The sequence below is a fragment of the Colius striatus genome, chromosome 10 (genome assembly GCF_028858725.1).
Source record: "Colius striatus isolate bColStr4 chromosome 10, bColStr4.1.hap1, whole genome shotgun sequence".
Classification (NCBI taxonomy): domain Eukaryota; kingdom Metazoa; phylum Chordata; class Aves; order Coliiformes; family Coliidae; genus Colius; species Colius striatus.
Genome location: NC_084768.1, coordinates 9,849,775 through 9,868,910, shown reverse-complemented (window position 1 = coordinate 9,868,910; position 19,136 = coordinate 9,849,775). Strand labels below are relative to the sequence as shown.

Here is a 19,136-nt window from a genome sequence, read left to right as displayed (position 1 = left end):
TGCTCTGCTTGCTTACCTAGAAATGCAACAGAAGTACAAAACGACTGTTTTCTTCTTTGCACTATTATGCTTCCTACTGATATTAAAAGAATTACATGGCATTTGTCAAAAGAAGTAACTCCAAAGCAAACAGTAAGATGAAGATGCAAAGATCCAGAGGGGAAGGTCAGACTTGGTCTTCATGAACTTATTTCTTGTCTTCTGCAATGTAAACTATAACACTCACAGATTAGTAAAGCACAAACATGCATTAACCAAGAATTACAGTAGCAGTTGTAGAAGTCTGAATGCTGAGTTACACAAATCCTTGAGAGGAGAAGACTTAAAAGAGTTTTCAACATGCAACCCATCATCCAAGGTCATGCGATTTGTGGCTTTAAGAGTTTAAGAGACAGTTTTTTAAGGGTTTTTTTAGATAACAGATACTCCCTATGAATTTACTTTGGTAAAGCAAATCGGTGATAGAAATCTTTGCAGATGGTGATTAAGAGTTACATGAATATATATCTCTTTATTAGAAAAAAAAACCATATTCTTTTTAATTTTAGGAAAAAAATTATGAATTCAGCATTATTACATTAAATATATCCAGTATATTTTTCTGTTCAACATATACCTCCCTATAATATGCATTAATAATTCTTAATATTATCCTGAGATGGACAAGATGAGCAAAATCTGGGTCTGATTTCTTCTGTTAAAAGTCATTAAACCACAAAAAAAAAAAAAAAGGTAACTGGAATTTAAGTCAGAAATATATTTTAAGATGGTAGAGAAAAGAATAAAAATTCCTAATTCTGAACTAATATTCTTTGTCAATTAACATACCAAACACAGTTGTAAGGATCTGCACTAGATCATGCATTTGAGCACTGGTTCTGGTAGCTACATTAGCTACAATCTACATTAGTAATTTACATGAAAAAGATTCCTTGGGTTCACAAAATTTATCTAGAATCTTACACGTGATTTTCACAACATAGTTTTCTTGTCCTTGGACACTGCTTAAAGGATGCTATCATTTAATTTTAATGGGAATTTCAAAAGTCGAATATCTGCAGGACAAATCAGCAAGTAAAGCTATGAAAAGTCATTTTGTATAGCAATTTGATTTCTTTGTTCATCAGAAGCAAATACAAATTAATATTTACATACAAAGGATTTTTTTGCCACAAAACAGAATCAGCTTTGAAATAATCAAAAAGTAGTTCGATTATGTTAAGCACACTATATGATAAAACTCAGCACGTGTTGAAATCAGCTTATCGTTCATATACACTAATTGGAAACTACCTCAAATTGATGGACATTACAAAAAAAAGCAATGCATGGAACATGGAAAAATGAACAAATATTGCTTAAATTTATTACAAGGAAAACCTCTTGGATCTCTGGAGGAAGGATTTTTCCACTAATTTAATTGGTTTTCCTTGTTTAAGCACCTATGCTTGAAGAAAAGGTTTCAGGCATTTAAGATACTTACTAAACCTCCTCTCTTATTTCTGTTGTAAACCCTGCACGTCCCACAGCACTAGTTGTAAATGAGGATACCTACAGGATGGAACTGCAGGAATTCATGTGCTGAAACTACTGAGGAAATGTAACAAAGATTCAATACGGCTCTCAACTCCACAAGTGAAATTCTGACAGCTCTGATAGTCCAGCTCTACAACTTCATGTTATTTAACACAAACTAAATATCTGTGTCACCAGTTTCAACTTCAAAACCTGGAACTTCTTAGGCCGATAAAATGTCTCCGTATTCACATACAAGCCATAATACATAGGGGAAAAAATGTACCAAGAAGGTGACCAGTTGAAGCTGCTAACCTTTTAATCAGTCTTACAAAAAAAGGCTACATAGCTCATCTAGCAGTCCAAGGAAGAGTGCTGGGCAGGAGGTCTGCATCCTGGTGACGAAACTGATGGGCCAAGACACTTTGACTTATTGGGAAAGAAGTGCTAGATGCCTCAAGAGCCTAAAGATAGTCTAAGGGAAAAGCATCTTTTTGGACCTTTTGCATGAAGGAATCAGGCAAAGAGAAGTGGCTGGACAGGTGGTAACAGTTTGAACAACACATTTTTCTCCTCAAGCATAAAAGCTGGTGGCCTATTGACTCTCATGGATGTCCTCTTCCTACCTGAAGAAATTCAATAGGTATTATCGGTTCTTCTCCAAAGTCTCACTTCCCATAAGAATATAAGTTTTCATTTACAATTCTCATGCAGGGGGTGTGAGGGTGGTTGTTAAAGGTAAGTCATAAGGCAAGGGGAAAAACAGAAGTCTATTTTTTCTACAGTTGTTCTTCAAACTGCCTGTGAACATTTGGTACTTCTGCTGGTTGGCCTTCTCTCCCCCTGCTGTGCTGAATCAAAGCTTCAAAGTCTCTGCTCTTCTCAGAATGCAAAAGGAACACTTGTGACAGGCAGAAAATATTTCTGCTGGCACTGGATTGCTAGTTCATCAAGGAAGAATAGCACAACCAAAAATTCTGCATAATACAAATGAAACTAGTTTGTCCACCCCCCTGGAAAAAAAAAAATATCTGCATTTAGCACTTGAGATCAGTAATAATTGGATGCAAAGCCTGGAGGAAGACATGTAAAGGCAGAATACAGAAGTAAAGCAAGCAGCAGATTATCGAGGACAGAAATGTGTCTGGACAGTAGTGCAATACAAAACGTTTGTCTAACACTCAAACCAGAAATAAAGTAGACAGAAACTATTTTGTAACTTGGCTTTTCAAATGAAGTTTGAAGCACACTCCAAACTTGTGTTCCTCACACGAAGCTGTGATAGCACATACTGAATTCCAGTTGGATACCTAAAATATCAGTTTACATAGAAAAATAACATCTTTAGAATCATGAAGCATGTTTTTCAAATGTTTCTTAAGGCAGACAGAATAAGAAGCACCCTCCTGACTTGAAAATAGCACTTGATCTTTTTTGTCTCTCACAACTTTGTCAAGTGAGGCAATGTGCTTCTATACCTTGTTGAATGATATAACAATTATCAACTATTCATTATCAAACAAAAACATGCATGTTTCAGAATAACTGGAAACTTTTTCCAGTCCTTTCACTATTTCAGACTGATCTATGTTGCTGTATTTCTGCTTAAAATTTAAGACACCCAAGAACTAATGAAATTGCTAAGTTTATAGCTTAAGTGTGATTAGAATAGAGTGCAAAATCTTGACCATTTAGTAAAAAATGTAGCAAGCATAAGCTGAGTTTCTGAAATAGCTAAGCAACTGTGAAAATCTGCAAAGGAAAATAAGGTAGGCAATACTGACACTTGTGGTCATTTCTAGATTGCTATTTCTCATTCAGTTACAAACATGCTTGTGATAGTTAAGAAAAGTGTTGGGATCACAAAGCATCCAAGAAAATCACAAATATTCCATCAACCCTGCCCTCTCCACTCCAAATAACTTATGGAAGAAAGATTCTTTTTGAAACAAAGAGCAGAGTGGCCACTGGTCATATACACAGTAATTCTTACACAAAATTAAAAGCTGTTGTGAACTTCTGTATTAAGTACATTTCCAGAATGCAGCTTAAAAGCAAAAATAACCTTGAAAATGTTGCCATTAATAATTTTGAAATGTCAATTGAAAGATTTTCAACATATTACAGCTGAAATAATACTACATTTTACTACAACAAAATGGAACAAGTCTTGGCAAAGTATTCACAGATTACCAAGAAAGGAGAGTCACAGAATAGTAGAGATTGGAAGGGACCTTGAAAGATCATCTAGTCCAACCCCCATGCCAGAGCAGGACCACCTAGAGCAAGCCACACAGTCCATATGGGAACATTCCGTTGACAGATCAGCTTTATGAAATACATCCTTAGTTTCATTTTTGTGGGACTCATGGCCACCAGGCCACACCACACACACCTGACTATCTCAACCACTCTAAATTCATTTGAGAAACTCCTGTTAACAGTGTCAAGAGAGAACTTGATTTAATGGCTTAGTCTTTGGGTCTGATTTCTTTCCAATCAGGCAAGATTCTACTGATACTCTCTAAAAATGACACACAGGTAGCTAAAGTTTTTCAGACATTTTCAGATAATATTCCCAACTTATACACCTTTGTTAACTGTAAGTACACTTTGCCTAGTTCAGAGTTGTCACATGCACAGATTACTCTATGACATCTTTTCTGACTCATTGCATCTGCTTCTAGCTTTGCAGAACTCACTGAACAGCCAAGCTTGCGCAAGCCATGGTAGCTCCAAAATGTTCCTTACACACACGTTACACATCTTCACATCAGGGTAACTCCTCCTTAGTCTTAATAGATGGCAGCATTTGAAACACTAACACTGCAGCTTCTAATTTAAGAGGTAACCATAGTAACATTACAGAACATACTACTCCCAGGATCAAGAACAGGCCGTCCACTGACCCTTCACAGTGAGATTTAGACGAAATAATGCTCATTCTGACCTCCAGCCCAGCAAGATTACTCAAACATTCAGGTCATATTTCCAGTACAAAGTATGCTCTGCTCTCCTGATATATCCATAAACATACAGGATCATATAAAAGTAGTAAATAATTAAGCTCTATAAAAGAAAAGGTACTTCCTCCTCTAAGTTTCGCTCTCTGAAGTCACACCCAGATAGAAAGTAGTAGAAAAATCAAAGCTTTCCTCACTTTCCTGTAAGATGAGAAAAGATCTGCTCACCCTTTAAAAGCAAAGAATGAGTGAACAAGAGGAATTGTTTATTATGATTTAACAATTCAGTTTGTTCATGTCAAGACAATGAATTTTACAGAAAATAACAGGTACCACCTGAACTTAACAAGCTATGCACATATGATATAGTCACATATTTAAAAGCCAAAGCGGACGTTTATTACAGTCTAAATTTACTTTAAAATGGATATTTAGAAAAAATATTTAATATTTACTATTGAGCATTTACAGAAAAATAACAACAGCTCTGCTCATCACAGTATGTAAACATACTATATGTAACTCACAAACCTCTGAGACAGACTTCAGGGTAGTACTAAATAAAGTAGAAACACCATGGAGTTTAATAATAATTTTGTTGGGATTTAGACTAGTTTCTTGAATACAATGTTATATGCCTTACCTGAAAATTCAAAAATCAGAGGCAGATTTACATGCTGGCATTCAGAAAATCATTGCTTGTTTCTATGTAAAGCAACACGGGTAAATTAATTACAGCGATATCTCATTAGATTTTCTCCTTGCAGCCCAGAATGCAGTAAATTGACAATACTCCTAGGCAAACTGACACATATTTGTATATACCCAGAAACATATTGTATAAAGTTCTGTATATTACACTACATAGATAAGAAAGCTTTGTATGCTTGAGTGGAAAATGCAGTACACAGAGCACACAGGCAACCTTTTAAAGCACTGATTCTCAATTATTCATAAACGTCCCAGAGCAGTAAGTGGTGCTGCACATGGGTGTCTCCTCTCTCACTCTGCTGCCCCGCTGACAGACATATACACCCACCCCCCCCCATCATTTTTTTCCAATACCAAATTTGATGAAGGAGATACAAGTCTTCACTGGTATGCATGTCATATTTATAATTAATACTTAGGGAATATGCTCATGGTTCTAAAATGTCCTCAAATCGGATCACAGGAATTGTGAAAACTATCATTAGGAAACAAGCACATTAAAAATAGGACTAGATTAATAGTGTACATAGATGATTGAGTCAGGAGGATATAAATCTGACTATATTTCTAGTATATTATGAGAATATGCATCGAGAATAGTAAAACACACTGACTGCCTGGGGAAGACTTATTTGCCAGTAAAGGACGTATCTACCCTCAATTTTACTAATCAGTTACAATATGATTGAGCAATTATAGCTTCTTTATCCTTTGGCAGAAAAAACACCCAACCAACCAAAACCACCAGTCTAAAGAGCTAGTCACTAACTTCTCAAAATAAAGTGGACAAACACAGTGACTAATACATATGTAAGTAAGTTCAGTGGTATCTTTCTATTTTCTGAGCTATCTGTTGTGATCTTGTATTTATGAGATATAGGAAACATAAAAAGATGTTTCAGCATAGAAGGGTCAGTCATTGAAAGGGCAGAAATGAAAGGAATACAAGTTTCATTATGACCAGAAAGGCAAATTCTCTAATATAGGTATGCCTGTAGCAGATGAAAGACATTTTAGATCCATCAATAATTGAAATCCAGTGCCCCCAATTTTGCAATACCAGACTGAACTTTCCCAAGGAAGAAAGCCATTAACAGCAGAAAGGTAGCTTAACAGCATATGCTTCTACATTAGTGTTGTCCATCTTAACTGACTGCCCTAAGATTATGAAAAGCAGCTTTTATTGAGCAAGCACGTGTTAAGGAAGTACAAGCAAAGTAGTACAGTTTCATTTTTTCTTTGGCAAGGATGAACAAAAGATTTATCCTCAAATAGAGCCAAATGGGTTAAATCAAGCTTCAGTGTTTAAATGCTTGTAATTCCTCTGCACTGTAGAACAGCTTTTGGAATACAAGAATAGAATGTCTAGCACTAAAAACCCCTTGGAGAATCATAAGTTACAGTGTCAAGGAAATGTGAAAACAATTTGAAAAAAACCTCAATCATTCATTTCATAATCATACAATTTTTATACTATTCACCTATCACTGTGTATGAACTGAGTGTGTATCATTTATCAAATAGGAGCAGGAGCCCGTAAAGCTTCCTGCCTGCCTTTGGATTTAGTCAAAATGAATGCAAACAATCACGTGGGATCCAGCCAAGCAATGACGTTAAATTCTGCTCTGTCAGAAGACAGCATCTGTCAAAGCCCACATTTAAACTGCTGCCTGCCTGTGCAGCAGCTGAAGAACTACGGAATGGATTTTATAGACCAGAATCTTCGGTTAAAACAGCTCAAAACCTTTTCTATTACTGCCTAGCAACAATGAAGGAAGGAATAGAGGGAAATCCTATTACCGAAGGCAACTGAACCACTACGCGCTAGCACTCCCTGCTAACATTACCATTAGAAATATGGATACTGAGGAGAGGAGAACACAGCACTGCATTGTCCGACAAGGGAAACACCAGATGTAACGGCTCTAATACATCGGCCGTGAACACCAGACAGCCCCGGATCAGAACAGAAACAACAACTACTGTCCTTTTGTTCGAAGGATGAACAAAAAGCCCCAAGACAAGGGCAATACTTATGAGCAAGGAAGGTAACACAGCAACGAGCAGACAGATGGACAGATTGGATACTGTGAAAAGCAATCGCAGGAAGCAGACTGTTGGGGGATGTGCGCATGTTCGATAGCATCTTTTTTGCTGAAGTGATGGCGTGCCAAAACTATTTTCTGTGGGTATAATCCTCGCACCATAAATGGCCTGACCAAGGAAGGTATGTCAAATCCTTGTGTGTGATTATTCATTCAATTGTCTGTTACCTTTTCAGCCATTACAGATAATGATTGTTCCTAATTTGCAGAGCCCAGAGATAACATGTCTCTGGACAGGCAGAAAGAATTCTAGCAGGTTTTAGTCTCCCACAGCACAATGTCACTACCTCAACACTTACTAAATGCATTTCTGACAGTCTGCACGAGGCTGGGGTGGCTAGAGAGGAGGGATTAAAGGGATAATGTTGCTACTGTAATGACTGCTTTAACTGAGAAATTAAAAACTCAACCCCCACTCAATACACGAAAAAACCCACCAGAAATCCCCTCAAACTAGGTCAGAATTAATCCTTATCTGAAGTAATCTTAAAGCACTGGTAAAATGTTCCTGATGTGACATACTGACAGCACTGAACCATCCAAAACAGTCAAATTATATTATCTTAAAAGTACCTTCAGACCATTTTACACATCCTTTTTTCCCCTCAAAACACACGCAGAACATCATCAGACTAATATCAGCCAAGCATGAGCTGGGAGCGTGCAAAAGATTGGACGTGACTTAAACCATCAGTAGTGCAATCAGGCACCACGTTTTACAAGTAACATCAGACTCCCCTGATATCCCGAAAGGAAACCTTCAAACACTATACACTCAAAATGGTGAGCACGTAACTTATCTCATGCCATCATTACAGTTTCTGTTTAATATGAAAACACTGACTGTTTAACTTGGATTCCAAAATGACATTCCACCTAATTGCCTTTCATTTCTATTTATTGTTGAAATTTAAATACTTCCTCACTACCAGCAAACAATCGTGATGAATACTTGCAATACAAATTTAAGACCTAAATCTATAGCAATATAATACACCACAGAAATAAAGTGCTTATGTGCAGGAGCTAGCAATAAGCTACAATAAATCATTAACAGTCAATAAAAACATGCTTTTTTTGCCCAAGGCAATGCTAATGTGCAGTAAACCAACTGCAACCAGTAAGAGTTCACATATCTTATAGATGTAGCATACTACAATCACCCATTTCAGATTACTTTCAAGACATTTAGAAGGTAAAGTCACTTTCCATAACTTTTAAAACAAAAAATTGTGCCCTCAGGCAATGCTCCTGCAGAAGCATGCCTAGCTAGTGGTGTGACTTTCATAGCTGACATGTAAAAACCTGCACATCAAACCTCATCCCAAGTACTGTTTTGTGCAAAAGATTAATGCAGTTTGTAAGTGAACTCGGGCACGTTACACAAGGCCTTATATGCAATCCTCACTGCTGCTGTTTATCAGAACACCGACTCGGGCTGCCTTCTGAACTCTTCCCTCTAATTAAAGAGTTTGCCCACACAGCTAATCAAAATATGAAAATCCAGGACATGTGCATAGGAAGTTGAATGCCCCAATTTGCAAAGCTGTAATTATAGAACAGAATTGAAAGTACAAGAAACCAAAACACAGAGTGGAGCACAGAGCACAAATAAAAATTCAAGAGGCATTCACAGTTTATGTATTTGGCATTTCATAATGCAGCAGTGACTGCACAGCCCAGTGCCAAAAATGAAGCAGAACTATTATAAATCCTATCTTCAAAATGCAGAGCTAAATGCAACACCACACTTTCAGAGGAAAAGGTGATTGCAGAGGGATCTTTTGCTACAATTGGGCTCTCTTACCTACTGCCAATGGTGGGTGCCAATGGTCATAAGGCTTCTGTGAAATTAAGTTTTGAATATTTTGCAAAAGCAGGTTAGAGCCCTAATCGAAAAGTGAGATTTTTTTTTTTTTAAACATGAAACTATTTGATGGTGGCTTTGGTAGATATCGATAGCTGTTCACATTATTTTTAAACAATGCATCCTAGCATGTAGCACTTTTTCCCCAAGGTGTAATTGCCGTTACTGTATTTCAAATGCTTTGAAATGTTTTATACCTGAATTACAAAGAATTTGGACATAAAGTTATTTGTTTTTTCTATTCAATAGTTTTAAAAAGCTGAGGAGTGACTGTGGGTTCTTCCCATATCCTTACAATGCCTTTTCAAAGGGCAAACAGACATTGAAGATTTTCTAGGAAACTCCAACCTTGAAAAATCAGGAAAATATGGAAGTGAGAAATGACTCTTGAAATTTCTTATTAATCTAGTTCTATCTGTCATTGTAAAACGCATTTTTATGTGCACAATGTGAACAGGCAACCTAAATTAAAGGTTTTGGCCATTACAACTACCTTTTCTGGGACACTTTCTCTGTGCATCATGGAAAGATAGCACCTGAAAACAGTTTCAGTTTACACAGATATTTACATAACTTAAGATTCTCCCTTTTGCCTGTTGCCATAAGAAAGTAGGTGCCCAACAAAACACTACCTCAATTAAAAATTAAACACACATTAGTAGTGCAGAGCAGATTTGCTGAAGTATTTGCACTTAATGACTGCACTTTTAGAAGTGGAACAATTCTGTATGACAATTTGAGCTAACAGTTCCCCATTTGTGAAATTCTGGGTTTCACTTTCTTCCTATATTGTGTACACATGCCATAATATTCCCACTGTTGCCCTCCAAACTGGTATCAGACAATTACCTCCCCTGAGATCTAGGACACTGAAATGACATTTATGTTTGCTTATCTAGAGATATTCTTCCCAAACAGCTGAGTGTTCCTTTAAAACTCTACACACTGCAGAGAAACTAAAAGTTCTCAATTTTGAGGGCTAGTTTTTATTTTCTCAGCATGCAAAAGTAGGTATGAGTGGTCAGATAAACATAAGTCTTCCATGCTAGGGGCTTATTTTCTTTAACATGAAGTTAGGGTCTGAGTTAAACCAGCATATAAAGAGTAGTGTGGAATTTCAGGTTAATTCTCAAGCTGCATACTTTAGACACACTTTTAACAGAGATACACATGTTCAACAGCTGTAGACTGGAAAATAATATTTAGAAAGATAGTTCAGTCTCCAGTGAGTGGCATCAGTCCAAAGTAGTTTAAAAATAATAATAATAATACACTAGAAATACTTTCTGTGAGCTTGAAAGGAAATTAACGAACGCTGTGTAGTAGCACAACGACAGGGAAGTGCTCAACAGATCACTGGGCAAACGGTTTGCCGTTTCTCATATAGAACGAAGGAATTTCTTTCAGGCGGGTTGCCGCCGCCACAACCCGAGTGGAAATTCCCCTTCCCTGCTCCTCCTGGCGGAGGCTGCGGGGACAGACAGCCGGGCTCGCTGCACCACCGCCTCCCCTTGCTCCCAGCCACTCCGAAGCAGTCATCCTCTGCATACACCTCATTTTGTTTATACATAAACTGACATATAGTAATTCAAATAAACGTCGGTTATACATCTCTCTCTACCCCTTCGAAATACAAATTTTCCCTTACGTGAACCAGGCAGATTGAATGTTAAGCCACACACATACAGTTTAATAATACATTATTCCACTGCCATCTCGGCTTAAATTACTTCCTTACCACGTAAAATCCTGTAATTTCCCTTGCAACACGTAATTTAGTTTTTAGAGTCAGAAATTAATCCAAATATTGGGTTTAGAAGATAACAAGCAATTAATAAATTAGACATTTATATTAGAAAAAGCATTTTCTATGGACTCTTGTTGAACTGTCATCCTTTTTCCTATACAAAACCCTAGGGCCCAGAAATAAATTAGAGCAAATTGAAAAATCACAAACGAATTGCTACTGTGCAGTGAAAGGTTCATTTAAGAGATGATGTGATCAGTTTTTAATATGCAGCATCATGAAGCTGCCATATAGACTCTGTTCTTGCATATGAAAAAAAAAATTAAGAGAAAATGAAGCACAGACTACTTTGGCACTTTTCCCTACAGTTACAGCTGCTGGGAACAATACTTGAAATTTCTGTATAGTACCTGAACTGTAGTATTTACATGTGTATTTATAGAGTGGAAAAAACCTCAAAATCATGTTCAATTGGATAGTTGGGCGTTGATATGAATATTTACCCAAGACCCCTGCCTACCAAAAGTCAACAGTTTGATTTTAATGCAGCAGCATATGAGCTTGGCACGCCAGCCAAGTGCTCCATTCAATACTTCCCTTTATTGTGGAGTATAAGGTTAAAGGTGCCTGAAAGGTGACCGAAAATGTTATCCACTGTTATCATGCGTGGGCTGTGCAGTGAGGTTACTGGACCCTGAAAATTAATTTTGACAGGTGCAACTTCTCATTGACTTTCTGAACACAGTCGGGGCCGGTGGAAACACGCCAAGCAGTGTACTGTGACTAACACAACTCTGCCATAATCAACCTTGCGCCGTCTGTCCCACCACCAATACATGACCATTTTACAAAAAGGGTTTTTAAACTCTGAGCCATACTAGCCTCTGCATGTCAAATCAATTTTAATTAATGCCAATAAACCTTCCATCTGGTATCAAGGCCTTTTCATTCAGTCCTTCTCAAACACCATGCAAGGATTTCACAGTCACTATACGTGAAGCAATTTACCTCTACTTCACACTTTTTCTGCTAACATGATCAATTCAATTTTTTCCGCCTTTTTACTTCTGGAACTCAAGATTGTCTAAAGTTTTACCATATAAAAAGCATTTTGAAAAGACAACAAATCAAGTCAACTCTATATCATAAAACAAGCTTGGCTTTTACCCTGAATCAAACCTTGTTTGTATTAACATGGGCCGTTTTTATCAAAGAAATTACACTCAATTTTATATCTAGTTTCCCACTGTAACCCTTTATAAACAAGTGTGTAAAATTAAAGATTTCTGACTTTGTTTTTTAAAATCTTTGCAGAGAGAGCCATTTGCAGACAAATACTCAACGAGAACAAGAGAAAATGAATACCAAAGAATAGCAGCGGATTCAAAAACAATCAGAACAGCATTTTGCTTGGGCGTTGCCTCATATCCATCATTGGATTCCTACAACATGCTTCAGTGGAGAAGACGACACTGCTGCTTTGTAAAGATGACCTGGAATACTAAAAGGTCTCTGTTTCGCACCCATCTCATTGGCCTGATCTCTCTCGTATTTCTTTTTGCTATGTTTCTGTTCTTTAATCATCATGACTGGCTGCCAAGCAGGGCTGGATTCAAAGAAAATCCCATGGCTTACACGATACGAGGATTTAGGTCTACAAAAAGCGAGACAAACCACAGCTCTGTAAGGAATGTGTGGAAAGAAGCCGTACCTCAGACGCTCAGGCCTCAAACAGTCATCAACTCCAACAACACGGATCTGTCACCGCAAGGGGTAACTGGATTGGAAAACACTCTCAGCGCCAATGGAAGTATTTACAATGAGAAAGGTACCGGGCATCCGACCTTATATCATTTCAAATACATCATCAACGAACCTGATAAGTGTCAGGAGAAGACCCCTTTTCTAATATTGCTCATAGCTGCAGAGCCAGGCCAGGTGGAAGCTAGACAAGCTATCCGGCAAACCTGGGGTAACGAAAGCCTGACACCTGGCATCCACATTGTTCGGATTTTTTTGCTGGGGTTAAGCACCAAGATAAATGGATATATCCAGCGTACCATACTAGAGGAAAGCAAACAGTACCATGACATCATTCAACAAGAATACTTAGACACCTACTATAATTTAACTATTAAAACTCTGATGGGAATGAACTGGGTTGCATCTTACTGTCCACATGTTCCGTATGTTATGAAAACTGACAGCGACATGTTTGTCAATACTGAATATTTAATACACAAGCTTCTGAAACCAGAACTTCCTCCAAGGCACAAGTATTTTACAGGTTATCTAATGAGAGGATATGCACCTAACAGGAACAAGGATAGTAAGTGGTATATGCCACCTGATTTGTATCCAAGTGAACGTTACCCTGTATTCTGCTCTGGAACTGGTTACGTTTTTTCTGGAGATTTAGCAGAAAAAATCTTTAAAGTCTCCTTAAGCATCAGACGTTTACATTTAGAGGATGTATACGTGGGGATCTGTCTTGCCAAGCTGCGAATTGACCCCATGCCTCCACCCAATGAGTTTGTCTTCAATCACTGGCGAGTTTCTTACTCCAGCTGTAAATATAGCCACCTAATTACCTCCCATCAGTTCCAACCTAGTGAACTGATCAAATACTGGAACCACTTACAACAAAATAAGCACAATGCCTGTGCCAATGCCGCAAAAGAAAAAGCAGGCAGGTATCGCCATCGTAAACTGCACTAGAAAGGCAACACTCCCTCTGTCAAATGTACTCCATGTGCAATCTGTAAATACTGCTGAACGCATGTACAGTGAAAACTGACGAGCTTAACGGGACAGCCTTTAGGGAATCCCCATCACACAGTGAAGTCTGAAAATCTTTGGAGTTGAAAAAAAAAAAGCTCCTATAGCTCTTGATAACACTAATAGTACGAAACTATAACCAAAAGGTTTTCCCAGCAAATTTGAGGAAAAATAAAAAGATGGTCTCTAATGATTTTTGTGTTCCTGTGCAATAATACGCATGCACACTTTGGTGGTACAACTGCTGATTTACGTGCCAATAAAATATAACTGAGCATATTTTCCACACTAAAATTTTATTTTTAAAAATGTGTTCCTAGCTCTAGTTCAATGCAACAGTTCTTGTTATCTACAACTGCTACAAAATGAAACATTCAAAACTAAGGAAATGCACAAAGGGCAGATCAGTTTTTATCTTCAAATAGCACATCAAAGTTATTGTATGCGTCTTTATAATACATGTAGTAATGTCACCTTTACAAAACTAGTAAGACACTGTCAGTGAACTCTAAAACACTGAAGTACTCCCTTAAAAGAGGCCCACTTTTGGGGTGGTTCCTTATTTTTGTTACAAAGGAGGGATAAATTAAATCAAAGTTCAGAAGACTGCTACTTTGTACATCACCTTCAGAAACCCAAGCAGTGTTCTAGATTCAACTGCAGATCAACTAGATTCTCCTCAAAGAGATGACCATAATTTACTTAATTCTCTTGAATTCATATGGCAAGCTCCTAAAATCTGGTGCCAAGTAACATTTATCTTGGCATCTTCCCGCAAATTCATTGAGTCCCTTATTAATTTCCTTACATAACTCTAAGGTAACTCAAAGGCTGATCAGAAAAGCAAAATGGAATGTCAAGTCTTTTATCAGTCTCAAAAACATGTCATTTTGTGGAAAGAGGGAGAAAAACAATGAAATCTTTCTTGATTGCGCTCTTTCCTGCTTTCCTGACAAAGCATGAGGATCAGGCAAGTGAAAATAGGTCTTTCAGAGAAAATTAAGCTACACACCTTACTTCATAGGTGTGAAAGACTAGGTCATGAGAAGATTTCCAGATAGCAATATGGTCGAGAACAAAATCTGCTATTTTAGAAAATAAAGCCACACGTGTACCACTGAAAACAAAGTGAGAGAAGTTAAATCTCTTTACAAGTCTCCGGTTTTCTAATGGACACAACTTTTAAAGCTTATTTTCCAACAGAGTTACAGCAGAACTTTATCAGATTCAGGTTATTGCTGTTTGTCACAGTGCCAGGGTAAGCAATACCCACCTCTGACTCAGCAGCAAATGACAGAACTGTGATTAGTTTTCTGTTTGACTGGGACTTTTTAATTGGATAAAATACAAATATTTGTTGTACTTTTATTTAATAAAATTGATTATATTTATGGTCTTCAGACTTCACTTCTTCATGGGAAAGCTGCTCAGGAAGAGAGAAATTTCCACCTTTAGCATTACTTTTCTAGTGTTCCCTAGTTCTTAAAGCCTAGCTTTCATATCATGCACAACACAGAGATCACACTAAGTTGTTTTTTTTTCTTTGCAATGGAAAGAGAAATCATATTACTGAGCACTCTCAGCAGCCCTAAGGCTGTCTGTATGCAGAAGCTTACACACATAAACAGACTGTATTGCACTGGACTAGCCCTCTGAAGAAATTCAAGCAGCTCTTATGAAGATGAGTATGGGAATCTCCTCATTACCTTTTTTAGTGATTCTCCACTAAATTTTGTTATCTGCTGTATTTGAGGTATGATAATTATACTTTTGTGCATTTCCAAGATACCTCAAATGGTACAAATGTCCATTTCTGGGTAAAGTAAATGTGTGTAAAAATAGTAACTCTCTGAAGAAATTACTTCTCCAACTAGACCGAAAGTGCATTCACTTTGTTTATATGATCACTACTGATATTCATGCGACACAGAGATGCAAGTTGCATTAAAGAGAGTCTTTGGGAGCTTTCTTTCAATACCCATTTGTAGTTTTCTTCACACTCAATTTTGTCTGCTTCCTTCCAGCTAACACTGGCCACAATTAACAGCCCAATTGAAAGCCACCTGGCTTAACTATATGCAAGCTTTACACAATAGTGTAAGTTTTAGACAAGCAGTGGGAATGTTCAAAGCCAGCTTACTACTCAAGGGTATTCAGACAATTCCACAAGTGGCCTCTCCCCGAGTCATGCTGGCCAAGAACACAGTCTATCCTTTCCCTTGGAAAGTTCTTCAACACTGTTCCCTGCCTTCAGCACTTTCAAGCAAGACTGTCATGTACTCTACTTGGATTTTACCAACTCTGGCTAGTTCGAAATGCTGTTACTCGCTTCTGGGTACAGTCCAAGAGGTTAATAACTAAACCTTAAATAGTTTGGCACTTGAATCATAAAGTTTGGCAGCAAAACAACCTCTAGGGTACTCCACTTTGGAGATCGTGCGTGACGTCAATCTGCCCAAGCTTGGCAGAATTGTGATAAAATGCCTATGAGTTCAGTATATCAAACTCCTTGCTAGTTAAAATATTAGTGAGGAGTATAAGATGTTAAATTTTAATGCCATTTTAATATCCCCTTATAGGTCCAACATAGTGAAAAAAAATTGTAGTAATGTTTGGGTATAAGTTGAAACTACAAATATATTTGAATCCTTATGAAGGTAGCCAAAGGCTACCTAATTTGTATTCAAGTATTCTTCTCGCACATTTCATTACAAATCTTCAGAAGCAGGAGGGACAGTTTGTATGATGAAATATGCAATCACAGAATGAAGGATCTACATTCTATTCTCTGAATGTTCTTACTGTTTTCTAGCTTGTGTTTAAACTATTTGTTCACTCTACTAGAATATAAAACCAGTTCATGTTAAAAACAGTGCAATAATTATTTGTATAATTAAACTCTTTGACAAGTTCTCTCATTTCATTTCCCCATAAAGAGAAAAAAATATTTCCTTGGCAACAAGATACAAGCTTGTATCTAGAAGTCTAATGTGTTCGCAATGAAGTAACAAGAAAACCCCTCCATCCAAACCAAACCCCAAACACTATTTATTGAGCTACAGAAGTTTGTACATTTGCTTCAAATGTTTCTACTTCTCTGTGTCTGTTTCAGGTTGAAAACAAAAACAAAAAAGTCATAATGACTCTCAACTTCTTATAGAAAAAACAAAATAATGCAACAGCATCTGTGCCATCATTATGGGAAAGAAAAATGTGGTAACAAATTGGGATGCCATAATTTTCTCCTATTTATTTAACTTTGAACTAAATAAATTATTGAATATTTTGCATATTCACCAACAACAGAACTGTTCGCTTCATATCTCCAATGAAACCTGTGATGTGGTTTAGTTGCAGATCACATATCAATAGATCAGAGTAGGAAAAATGTACAACTACAGGTTTCCATGTAATACAACTGATTCTTATCCCGAGCCACTGACAGATTTTTCACGGGTAAAGTTCAAGACTTCTTCTAGTCTGAAACAAGTTACAAGTAAAGTTACTTCCAAGCTTCAGTGGTTGGTCTGATGGAAAATTCTGTGACTATTAAGATCTTCACTTAAATATTATAAATTCTTTTTATGTCCTAAAAATTTGAAATGTTATGATGGCAGTGCTACATAAGAGATGACACAGCCTCGCTTTCAGGTTAACCTTACTTGAATAGTAATTTAAGTTTTCGTTCTCTTTGCAGTGCAGTCACATAAAATGTTTCAGTCCATATTTACAAAACATTTTCAGAATATATTAACATGCAAGACATACATTAATTGTCTCAAAATCCACACTAAATCAGGTACTGGAGGGGAAGGAAGCATCAAGGAGCCATTACTTTAGACTGCCTCCCCTTCCACTATACTAATTTTCTTGATATATTAACACAATCCCCAATCATTCTTCAATCTAAAATACCTACATAATCCCACAGTGCAAGAAAATCTTACGTCTTGAATGAATACTCATTGCAATGTGTGAAAACTTCCCAAGAGGGGATGAAAGGGAGCGGGAAGATGCTAGTACAGAAGCTACGACTTCTGAAATCTACACTATTAGCAAGAACAGGCTTGTAATAGATTTGCAAAAGCATCAGTAGTTGTTAACATATTTTTCAATTTTAAAACCCACTCCTCTATCCCCATTGTGTGTTCTCAAATAGCACAAATGAATAAATATTGGACAATTACTTAGTTACACTACAATAACTGCATCTATCAAATTTGAAGAGCATTACTGTCCTTTTCATTTGATCTTTCTGGTAGAACAGCATGCAATCTGGGTGGCATACAGTCCCATCCTTGCTCAACACAATTATTTCAGGTTGTAGATCATAACTAACAGACACGGTATTTGCTGTATTACTACAGATTACATCTCTAGCTCATCCAGTCCTGCCTCCCTTCTCCAGCTCCGCTTCAGGAGACAGAGCTGTGTGTGAAGGGAGCAGGGAGGAAAGGAGGGAGGATGGGAAGCTGCACCGCCAGCTATGCAATGCTGCACTGTACAAATGTAGGTCAGAAAGCAGATAACACTGTCTTTGCTTTGTATCCCACAGCAAGACTGAAGTCAAAGGCTTTCCAGTGCAGGAGGCTGGGGAAAGGCTGTGGAGAACTACTTTGTACAGTAGGTCAGTTAAAAAAGCTCTCGACTCTTAGAAATCAGAAGAGTGAAACTAAAAATGCAGCAGCTGATCAACACCACACAGGTTAAAAAAATACAGGGTAGGCTCAGTGATAAAAGTATGAATAGTGAGGCCAAATTAAAAGCTGTTCTCCCATTCTGGGGGAAAAAAAAAAAAAAATCTATTAGGTAAATCCATTCTCCTAACCAAACTTTTAGCTTGTGATCACTGTGCATGCTTTTTGCTATGGCCTGAACCAACCAATTACAAGACATAGCAACACCATGAACAGGAGGTCAGTAACTCCACAGAGAGTATTTTACATACAGGACTGTAGGCGCACAGTCAAACCAAAAGCAACAAAACTTAGATTACTTGTATCTGGGATCTACATTTCATTGTCAAAGAAAGAGTTAACTGGAGACTAATGAAGACTGGAATTAACCCAAAAGAAATCTAGCCTGGTACAATATGGTACCTTCTTTTCACAGTTAAATGACTGCAAAGGAATTTAGCTGAACATGGGATGTGGATGAAAACTACCATGCTGCCATTCTGATATTACCATAGCAACAGTTCCAAGAGCTCTCTTAAGCATTTAAATCTGACAGTTTTCATGATAACACTAACTGGATGATAGTAATGATGCACTTTGGTTCATGAGCTAACTGCTGTATAACCTAAACCACAGGGTACGAGTTATTCCCTTTGCATTTCTCAAGATTGTGCTTATGGTCAAAATGTTCTGACCGAGACAGTAACCTTGAATTACTACTCTTGAAAAAAAATAAATAGAAGTCCCTCCAGCACAGGGAGTACTCATGGCTTA

General features: G+C 37.4%; 2 protein-coding genes across 2 annotated transcripts in view; one reads left to right on the top strand and one right to left on the bottom strand.

Moving 5' to 3' along the window:
* The window catches only part of CDC73 (cell division cycle 73), a 101,301-nt gene that overhangs the window by 29,763 nt on the left and 52,402 nt on the right, over positions 1-19,136 (bottom strand). The window lies entirely within an intron of this gene.
* Positions 12,268-13,647, top strand: B3GALT2 (beta-1,3-galactosyltransferase 2). Its single transcript, XM_010205609.2, has one exon. The coding sequence runs from the start codon at positions 12,358-12,360 to the stop codon at positions 13,624-13,626; it is 1,269 nt and encodes a 422-aa protein (XP_010203911.1). The 5' UTR covers positions 12,268-12,357; the 3' UTR covers positions 13,627-13,647.